Here is a 10,607-nt window from a genome sequence, read left to right as displayed (position 1 = left end):
TCGTAGAACTTCAAAATTTCATCATCTTGGATAAATTTATCAGAAGCAAAGTATTTTAACATGCTAGAACCACTTAAAAGCAGTGAAACAAGATCTGATGTTCATAATGAATTTATTCACCAAGTGGGTGCATCTAGCTTCGACCAACGATAGAAAGCGGATCATTTTCACATCCGAAAGATCAGAGTTCTGCTAAATAATCACGGAAATTTTCAAGAGCTTCATGAGTCGCGAAGGACATGACAAGAAGGTACCACAATGGTTCAATCAAATTTGCAAGAGCATCACCTGCAGAGCATGTCAAATGAGAATCCAAAATAGCAAGAGAAACTGTAATGCACAGTCTTTAAGCTGGTAAACGGCCATAAACAAGTAGACGCCAATCGGAAGCTGGTTTTGACAACATAAGAAACACAAAAATGGCAAACCAAAGCCACAAAAGAAAAACACGGCAAGAGAAAATGAAGCAGCAGCAGAAGCAGCAATTCAAGGAAACCCATCTATGTTGTCTTTCCGGTTTTACTTTCCTTTTTCTGAACTCTGAAGAATTCATCACTGCTGCGAACCTTCGGGATTTAGCTTTCAAGAAAGCAAGCAACTCTACCTCATCTATTTTTCCTGTTTTGAATCTTCTGACCGCTGCCAGTCTTGATTGGTCTGACCCTTTGTAGTCTAATCTGCTGTCTGAATTTAGCTATGAATTCATCCGCCTTCTTATCAACTTCACTCTCATCAATTTGATCGGTTTCTGATTCTGATTCTGACGAAACAGTTTCAGTGTCTGAATGTGTGTCATCAACTTCCTCCTCCTCGTGCTCCCGTTCTTCCTCCTCCTCATCATTGTCGTCTTCATCGCCATTGTCATCGTCATCATCACCATCAGCGACCAATGCCGCTTCTACTTGTGCCTTCAACTCCTTGATTTCTTGCTTCGCACTGTGTCTATTCTTGCGATACTCTTCGTACAACTCAATAGAAGGCGGTCGTGGCGGTTGGAAATTGGACTTTGACTGAGTCTTTTCTGCTATTTCAACTTCTGATTTTCTTTTCTTCGTCGCAACAACAAACTCTGTTCCATCATTTCTGCTCATCCCTTCTTCTGCTTCACTCCCAACACTTTTATCCTCCCCATCTGGCCTGGGCATCAGAAGGTTCTCATCATCCTTGTTCTTTCTTACACCGTTCTCCACCTTCATTGAATTAAACGTCCTCCTGCTTCTTACCGCCGTTTGCTCAGGTTCGATACCGACATGACCTCCATATGTTGAATCCAAACTTTCACATTTTCTCATTGTGGAAATGGATTTTCTAGGTCGGTTGCCTTCAAACGACTGTGAATAGTCTAGGGTTTTGTTCAGGAACTTGTTCACCGTAACGATTTCCTTTACAGGGGGGGACACATTGTCCTTAACAGAAGAGACACGATTGACTTTAGGGTCCGTTGCAGAGTCTTGAACAGAAGCTAACATTGGGGTTGGAGAGAGAGACTGTGGAGGAGAAATTGAAGGAGGCCGTGAAATGGATGACAGTGAAGCAGGACTTGCAAATTCCGGCACCTCAGGTCCAGAAATAGACTGTGGTAGAGAGTAAAGGGCAGAAGGAAATATGTCTCCCTTAACCTCCAATCTTCCTGACCTCGACCGCCATGGAACGGGTGAAGGCAAAACTACGTTGTCCAGGTCCACACCATGAAAGTTGGACATCCCAGTTTCTCTTTTTCCAATCATCACGCTGTCTTTGGTTTTCGAATTTGCAGGCGCTGGAATCTGTGTTATCTCCCGTGCAGGCATAGTTTCTGTGTCAGAAATGCTGGATTTCAAGCTCCTAACTGGAAGGAAGAGGGGCTGATCATGGCGGTTGCGATCTTCCTCGGCCACCATGACCTTGGACTCACAAGGATAATATAGAGAGCTCCAGGTCTGAAGCCTACTGCTGTCAGAGTAAGAACCACAGTCGCTCTCACCATCAAAGACTGGCGAGACTTGAAGGATTTTGGAGACATAATTCTGCGTCGATTCTATCCTTACCTCAATTTCCTTCACTGTTTCACTCCGACGACGGCTTAACAGACCATAGGAGAGAGCAGCCCCGATGAAAGCCAGCCGCAGAAACTCCCACCTCCTATCAAGGTTCGTGTGGTTGGTGAATTCGGGTAAGTGGGAGGAGCAAAAAGGCAGGAGCGCAAATGCTACAGTTATGAACAGGCCTTTAAGCAGATAGCCAGAATAGTTGCTTGGGTTCTGTTGGGTCTTTGAAACTAGCCGGTGAGCATTCAAATCTGTTAGATGGGGAGGTGAGAAATGCAGCCGTCGGCCATTCTTGAAAGAGGCGGCCATGAAAGAAATCTGGTTAAACCTTTGGGTTGCAGGCGCAGACGAAAGAAAACAAAGACAACGAAACTAGGAAAGAGCAAGTATTTGGAGGCGAAGAACCCTTAATGCGTAAGGAAATGGATAGGGAAAAGGTAAAGCAAAAGGATTGAGTGTGGTCATCACACTACAAAATTCCAATCCTCTGTCAGATCCTCAACTTTACATAGAAAACAGGAAACTGTTGCCCTTCTCACACAACAGTCTTAAAGCGTAAACAGTGTTTCAGAGGATTACGACTTCTAAAGTTCTAAACACGATATAATCTTAACGAAATCCGCTGTGAAAGAAGCTTCCACGTGAAATTTTTTAAAATGCATTCCTTAATGTCTCTTCACAATTGTGTTATCTGTATATCCAGTCTAAGTTTGGCCTTAATTGTGAGTTTATATGCATTCCCCACTCACCGACGGCCCTTGTGAAGGATTTCAAGAGCCTTAACGGGCATCGGGAAGGAATAAAGTATTGTTGAAGGTATGAAGGATTCCAAGCAGCACAATGCACGCTTCCCAATCTTGAGAAAGATAGGAGAAACTGTTTGGCAATTTCTCGAGATCCATTATGCTTTATCTGTGGAAGTGGAACCAGCAACTCTTCGCACGAGATCGACGTTGCCATTTAATCTTTTCGAGGGGACGACGAGCTGGAACCCACCAAAAACCAGGCCACTTAATGGGAGTCCTTCCTTTATGAAGTACCCTACTTTAACTAATGCGCAATTGACCTTTTGTCTGCTCATTAATGGCTTCCAAGTCATAAACATACCAATTTGAGGTGTGAATACAGTACAATTTATCTTTTCTTTTAAATTTAGATGTAGTGATGTAATGAACGCGAGTTCATGATAGAATCAGATCTGCGCAGAAAGATAGCTCGTCATGATCCTGACCCGGCTTTTATTTTTTGGAGAGTTCGAACAGTTTGGTGGAGCGCTTTTTCACCTTTGGCTTGCTTTATATTTAAAAGAAATGGCTTTTACCTTTTCTAATCGGCGTTTGGATAAGCACATGGTCTGTATATGTACTTCATAATTCTTTTTTCCTCCCTCAAAAAATGTGAATATTTTTATTGGTGAGTGACCTTGGGCCCTTGACTTTCAAGATCAACCACTAGATAAGCTAAGGTCATGCTAAAATTAATGCTAATTTTGAAGCTAAAACTTTTTCTTGTGCTACTTATGGATGCAAAAAGGCTGAGTTAGAGTCCTCCTAACTGAGGTCAAGCAGTAAAGGATGAAAGGATGGGAGTTGGTAGGGTTAGTTTTTATTTCAAATTCTGCTAACATTAACTCCCTTATACTACAAACAAGAAGCAACTGATGCTTAAGAAAGTTAAAACACGAAGGAGACAACTAACTCCCTTACCTTATACTGCAAACAAGAAGCAACTGATGCTTAAGAAAGTTAAAACATGAAGGAGACAACATTCCAAGCATCAAAAGTAGACCTGCACCTTATAAAGATACAAGATAGGGTGGGAGCTTCGGTTTTCTTATGAATGGTAAGATGAAATACTTATCATGCTTGAGTTAGAGTTCCACCTCACCGGTACTAGAATTAACTTTAAACGGCTGATTTTCAAATTGATTTGATTTAACAGTCAATTCAAGAGTGTCTTGCGCCATAATCTTATTAAAATCTTTTAAGAATCTTTATATTTTTTTTATATAACTTTCTTTTTTTTTAATATATTTTCTGAATTCAGTTGAATTGCTCGATTCAAATCGACTGTAAGAGGATGGAACGAAGTTATTTTTGTTAGGAAAATACGAATATGCAAAAGCTGCAAAAAATGTGGCAAGAACAGCAAGCAAGGCATCGTTGCCTCGGAATGTTTCCTCGTGCTAAGAAAGTGCAATTTTGAAATTCGCACAAATTGTTAATCTCAAAATTGAATAATGAGATTTTGAGGAACGCTTTTTCTTAGGAAGTTTGCTAATTATGGTTGCAAATATTTGGGATATTGATACATTCAGGAGTTGGATCAAATTCGGATGGAATTTTTTCAAACTTGCCAAGAAATTTGTACTGTACGACCCGTTTATAGTCCTAGTGCCGATCACATTCTTGAATGGATCCAATACCAACGGCTGGATAATCTGGACCAGCATGAAAACTGATAGCCTATGGGTTTAGTAGGATGGCTAGAGGTATATGTACTTATTTGAACCCTTGTCTAATTACTGTAGATTTAAGACGGACGAGAGAGAGAGAGAGAGAGAAATTGAATATGTATCGAGCGTTTGATGGTTTGGAATTTTGATTCAATAATGAAAATTCTAAAACCATAATTCCTTTTCAAATTGAAATGAAATTTAAATTCCAAGCTTTAGTTTCCTAATTCTGAAAATAAAATACCATGTTTGTTTAATAATTTTAATTTCTTAAAAATGAGTATTTTGATTTTAAAAATCCATAATTATAGGTATATCATACACATTATGAACGTTTAGGTTGAAAAAGGTGTTTGACAAGAATAACGTTTTGATCGTAAAACAAATGTACCAACACATATGTAATAAAAACACCGTATAATTGTTTCATATAATAATGATTATAAATACTATTTCTAAATATAACAAACAAATATTATACATATTTTTGTAATAAATATACTATGTTTCTCATGTACATTTGTTTTTCGAATACAATATTTTTCTTTCCATCAAATGGTTGATATTCTAACATCACTTTTTGTAGGTTAAAGGTGGTTTTGTTTCCAAAAACCCATTTCAAGTGCATTTTGATCATACTAAGAATGAGTTTTGGCGACAGAATTTTTGAAAAATCTTGTTTAACTGATTACCAATTTTAAAAACTGATTATTAAAAAAAGGTGATCTTATTACCAATTTTTTAAAACTGATTAAAAATTTTTTTTAATAAATTTTCACAAAACCATTTCTTAGTGGGTGTGTATCATCCAGACGCTCTCCAAGAACGAAAGTATCAAAACCCAAATACAAGTGACTTGATAAGTGCCGGACCAAGTTCCTACCCTGCCGCAAAAAGTTCGAGATCGAGTGGCGTAGAGAGAGAGGGAGTGAGAGGGGCTGCCAGGGGTCTCGATGGCGGAAGCGCCTCAGTTCATGGAAGCAGACAACGCGGAAGCAATCATCATGAGAATCGAAAACAAGTCGCGCCAAATCGAACGTCTGCTCAGATCGTGAGCACACCTCTTGTTCTCCCCCTATTTCCATCGTTCGTTAGTTGTTCCTCCTAAACTCCCCCTCGGAAGATCACCGTTCTCCTTTTCTCTCTTTCTCACAGATCGAAGCCCGTGGAGGCACTGAAAACTGCTCTGGAAGGATCCCCACCTAAAACCTTGGACGAGAGATGTAAGGTTGGTTCTTGGTCAATTGTACCGTCATGCATCGGTCTGTTCATTCCGCATGTAATATGCGAAGATGAGCTTTCTGTTGCTTATTCGGTTCACTGGAGACCCTTCATGGGAAAATTTCTTGGAAGTAAAACACGTTGACCCGAAGCTCGAATAATTTGTTTTTCCTGGTCCTGTTTGGAATCTTAGCAATGCAATGATGGTGCTGTTTAAATGGATTTTTTTTTGCTTGAATTGAGGAATCCTGACGTCAAATGCATTAACTGGGATATCGTGGTTGTTTGGATCTCTACAGTTTTGCCTTTGAACTTGTTTCCGCACTTAGCTGGATAGCTGTATGACTTTGGGGTTCAATTATGCTTGAAGATAATCCCACTGAACTATGTGGTTCGCTATTGAAAATTTATTTGGGTCATTTACGTATAATCAAGAGGACTATATGTAATGGACTCCTGGATGCAGGAATACTTGGCAGGGGCGGGGCAAGACAGCCGTAACCTTCTAATTTTTGGAGGAAGTGCCTATTTCAACTCGAACCCTTGATTTCTCACTTGGTAGCCAGCTCTCTCCTATGTTAATGACCTCAAGGCCATCAATTTGTGCGTTAAACCTTGGTGCCTTGTTGGGCTTTGGTGGTTTAACTGTGATTCACAAGTATTAGCTGTCGTTGCTCCTTTATTCCTTATTTTCTTTTGCAATGGTCATGGCTTTAGTTTGGTTTCTATTTTATTTTTCTTTTCCTTGTTTTCTGCATGTAACTTCTCCTTCCGCTTGGCAGTCTGCAAACTGGATAGTGGTGCACCGGGCTATGATGGCCATCAAAGATGTGGATGCATTATTCTCCTCTTTAGACGTAGAATACTATGACATCCTAATGAAGTAAGTGATACTGTTTTTCCCTCCTTGAGAGTTTTGTACTGGTTTTCATGAATTATGAGCTTCTAGTGTCGACCATGAAGCCGAAACAGATGGTTCTCTGACCCGGAAAGTTTCTAGTAGTTAGTTGCTCTTATGGTGATTTTGTTAATTTAAAGATAATGGGCAAACATGACAAATATGACAAACACACTATGTCAAAAAAAAAAAAGATAATGGGCAAACATGACAAATATCCATGTGCATGTCTGTGATAGTAGACATCTATGTACGTTATTTAACATTAAACAAGTTATCTGCAGCATGATTATGTCTTGGTTGTATGTGTTATTTAACATTTGGCAAGCTATGTATAGCATGATTATTCAGGAACAGAAGAGCTGTATGTAGAATACAAAACTATTGCAAGCAAGCATAAAAACATCAAGAAGCCAAAGGTGAGCTCTCTCAACCTGGCTAGGGGGGGCCAGACCTAAAAGATCTTCAAGTTGAAGGTTGTGACATTTTTGTCATCCATGGCACAGCTTCTGGCATACTTAAGGAGGCTGCCTAACCCTTGATTGCTATTCAAAGAAAATAAGCAATAAGAAAGGAAGGTGATGGTCGTCCATGTATCACGTCTCAGGGGTTGGAATAGTCTTATACTCTTAATATCCAAACATACATTGCCGATGCCCCCATAATGTATCAAGAACTTATCATCTTAATAGGAGCTCACCATGGAAATAACTTAATATGACTCCCAAAGTTCGATTACTCCAAAATATTTTTTGAGATTCACTACTGGTAGTCTGGTACTACATAGGAATACAACCCAAGTTCAAAACTTTGAGGCAAGATTAGCGTTGTATCATCCATATGAGTAAATCTGAATAGAGACCCTTGAGACCTATAGCTTATCCTAAAAATTTGCTGACTTTGGGACATAACTCATAAGTTATTTTGCCAGATTAAGCATAGCTGGATGACCTGAAAACAAATATCTCTTAGAAACATAGAAAGGAGGGAGAAAAGTTGATACTTGATATAACACCAGAAATTTATAAAATGGGCACAAAAAAGATTTAAACTGAAAAATTGGAGAATATATAAAATTTCCATATTGAAACATGATAATAATTTTTGGATGAAAATTTCCATTGGAGAAGTTGCTCTGTGATGCTAAATGGTTATTGCAATTAATAGTAGTCACTTATATTCTACCTAGAAAGTTGTACGAAAGCATCAGGCAGACCAGTCCATTTTGTGCACAATTTTTCTCAAGGTTCACAAAAACAGTAAGAATCGTAATGGATGCAACAATCAACAAATGAGAAGGTCAATCATGTCCTACAACTTATGCAAATACAAGAGAAAAGATGACAATAGACAAATAAATTGCACTCACTTAATATAAAGAAGTAGGGACCAAGATTTCATAAGGCTCATTGAGTGTAATGACCCTTGAACGCCTAAGGATGGGGCTCTTTGGATGGCAGGATGTTGTGTGTCCTTTTCTGTATTGGGTATTTTCTCTACTTTTGGTTTTTGTGTTTGCATGCTTCTCATTGTTTTATATTTTTTCCTTTTTATTCATATGTATCATATAATATGTGACATAAGCACAATGTCTAAGGATACAAACGTGTTGATCTCTCCTTTTCTTTTTCCTTCTTATTTTCTGGCCTTCTCCTTTAGGTTACTTACCCTTCTCTCTCTCTCACAAATATAATGAGGAGATTCTTATACATGGTGCGCAACCTTTTTCTTGGCTAGTTAAGATAATGAATTTAAAATGCTTTAAGGTTCATATGGGATGCCTAAGTGACATGGGTCTGTCTGATTGTCTAATTTCTGGTTTTGAAGTTCGTGTCTGCTTTGCATGTGTTAATAGCCTAGGTATAAACTTCCTTTTCTCTTCTCGGTAATAATATACTTGTTCTCGGTTCTCCTCAACAAGACAGTGATAGCTGGATTAGTTGTATTTTCTGTGCACCCTTCAAGGGCTTACATTCATCATTATCATTTCTATGACTTTTTTTTTTTTTTCCAAAATCATCAATTTGGAGTAGTGACACACTTCTGATGATGACAACGTATTGTTTTCTGATTTCTGAAGATTCAGGAGTGCATGCATATGGAACATTTGATCCCTCTAGGACTGAATCTTGATGAGGCAAGGCTTGTGAGAGTGTCCAAACCACAAAATGTGCTTCTACTTTGGGGCCATATGTATCAAAGTGGTGGCTGTAGGTGCAGGGTGACTGTGAGTCCACTTTTTCTTTTGACAAATCTCAAGGTTGCTTTTTCACAAGTGTTCGTTTTCTTGTTTTCGGATGTTTGAAGGCATCACCTCCATTATGCATAGAAGGTTAGCAATTATTATTGGTAATAATGCCACTCACCAATGTGAGTACCCGAATCATGACTTAGACTGTAACCTGGAATGGTATATTTAGGGCTTGGCGTAAATCCAAGTCATGCAAGGATTGCATCTCTTCATCACTATGTCCCTCAGCCTTTTTGTTGCTTATACATTGGGTTAGTAGTGGGAATGCTTGCTCTAAATGGTGGGATTTAGGAGCGCTTGTAGGTACTGCTTTCTTTTTGTTGTTGTTGTGTCTGTGAAATCTGAGGCAAATGGCAGCACCAGTCATCCTTTTATCTTTTATGTTTCTTCCGTTTTCTTGGTCTAATTGTCCCAGTGCAGTTGCTTTCTTGGTAAAGACAGCCGTCATGCACTCCCAGAAGATAATGGGAACATGTTGGATCTAGTCTCATCTACACCCTTCAGTAAACAAAAATATGCCTTTACAAAGGATATACACCAAAGAATTATTATGTTCATTTTGTCGTTTTTGGCGCTTGGAACCTTTTGGTGAATTTATCCGATTATGTCTTGCAGTTGCTTTAGCGGATAAAGCCAACTTTTCCACTAACGATGTTCCATGATTTGCAGGTACCTATATAGAGGCTTGGCTACTGGGGACCGACCTACTTGTGACCAGTGTCTCCGGATTCACGAAAGGTTGACTGAGAAGGCAGGTTTAGGGTGCATCCTACGTGCACTTTCAGACACCACAAATACTGTCTGAATCTACCCATTTGGAAGGAGATACATGGCTAAACCACACAGACAATCTGCTGAAATCACAGATTCGATCTGTCGGAGGAGAGAAAGAGATTCAGTATTTTTCTACAGTAGTGCCAGCAAATGCCATCTTGCTTGTCTATTGCGTGTAATTTAGCTATAATCAGCATATAAAACTTTGAATCCAGTTTTGCACCTGTTTGACTGTCTGGAGACACAAAAATGATAATGGATTGTTCTTGGAATCCTGTATATGAGTTATGGCTGCTGATTTTTTTTCCCTTTTTTCCAATTTGCAAGGGTGATGGAAAGAACTAAACTTGTTGGGGGCATCATGTTTCCCTATTCCAGAGGTTGATATTTTTCGTACTCTGTTCTGTTTATCCTTTTATTTAGAATCCTTGGTGCCCTCTTTTTTGAACAGGTGGTCTTTCCATTACTTTAGACTTGCAGCAAAGGATGTAATGATGATTTGGCTTTCTCCCACTCGAAGTCTTTAGGCTAATACACCAACGCAGGCGTGCAGCATGTAAAATGTGTCCATGGTCCTTCGACAGATACCCTTCTAATGGATACTGGCATCTCTCGTGTCCCTGGTGAAGGGGGTAACTTGAGTTGCAATTACGGATATAACTCAGGTTTGAACAATCTGAAAACATGCAAAATCGGATTGCTTCAAATCCAGTACAGCAGAAGCGAGACAAATCGTGAAACCAGGTCTGAACAATTTACGTCACCAATTGGAACTAGAGGTCGCTTAATGAACCCTGCCTTGTAAACTCTAGGTGAATTTCTTAACCTGCAAAGATGATCCACTTACCATGCTCTCATGGGACACTGATCGTGTGTAACACGATGATCCATCGGTTCATCCAGCGCCCTATCAGTCACTGGGGAGACTACTGGCCCTCATCTCGCCTTTTTTTCCCCTTCCTTTTTTTAACATGAACAGAA

The 10,607-nt window shown here is 39.4% G+C and overlaps 2 protein-coding genes across 2 annotated transcripts; one reads left to right on the top strand and one right to left on the bottom strand.

Moving 5' to 3' along the window:
- Nucleotides 1-318: 318 nt before the first annotated feature.
- Nucleotides 319-2,607, bottom strand: LOC116252255 (uncharacterized). The gene has a single exon (XM_031626401.2). It carries the CDS (start codon nt 2,334-2,336, stop codon nt 606-608), a length of 1,731 nt encoding a protein of 576 aa, XP_031482261.1. The 5' UTR covers nt 2,337-2,607; the 3' UTR covers nt 319-605.
- Nucleotides 2,608-5,353: 2,746 nt separating this feature from the next.
- LOC116253725 (actin-related protein 2/3 complex subunit 5A) lies at nt 5,354-10,074 on the top strand. The gene is made up of 4 exons (XM_031628700.2): nt 5,354-5,533; nt 5,638-5,710; nt 6,486-6,586; nt 9,522-10,074. The coding sequence occupies exons 1-4, from the start codon at nt 5,436-5,438 to the stop codon at nt 9,655-9,657; spliced, it is 408 nt and encodes a 135-aa protein (XP_031484560.1). The 5' UTR covers nt 5,354-5,435; the 3' UTR covers nt 9,658-10,074.
- The last annotated feature ends 533 nt before the right edge of the window (nt 10,075-10,607 follow it).

The sequence above is a fragment of the Nymphaea colorata genome, chromosome 4 (genome assembly GCF_008831285.2).
Source record: "Nymphaea colorata isolate Beijing-Zhang1983 chromosome 4, ASM883128v2, whole genome shotgun sequence".
Classification (NCBI taxonomy): Eukaryota; Viridiplantae; Streptophyta; class Magnoliopsida; order Nymphaeales; family Nymphaeaceae; genus Nymphaea; species Nymphaea colorata.
The sequence above is the reverse complement of the archived record's forward strand: the minus strand, read 5'-3'. Positions and strand labels throughout refer to the sequence as shown.

Excerpts from the sequence above, each read along its gene's own strand:
- LOC116252255 (XM_031626401.2), bottom strand. The coding sequence starts at position 2,336 with ATGGCCGCCTCTTTCAAGAATGGCCGACGGCTGCATTTCTCACCTCCC.
- LOC116253725 (XM_031628700.2), top strand. The coding sequence starts at position 5,436 with ATGGCGGAAGCGCCTCAGTTCATGGAAGCAGACAACGCGGAAGCAATC. Across the intron at positions 5,711-6,485 it reads CCTTGGACGAGAGATGTAAG|TCTGCAAACTGGATAGTGGT; the intron begins GTTGGTTCTTGG and ends TCCGCTTGGCAG. Across the intron at positions 6,587-9,521 it reads TACTATGACATCCTAATGAA|GTACCTATATAGAGGCTTGG; the intron begins GTAAGTGATACT and ends CATGATTTGCAG.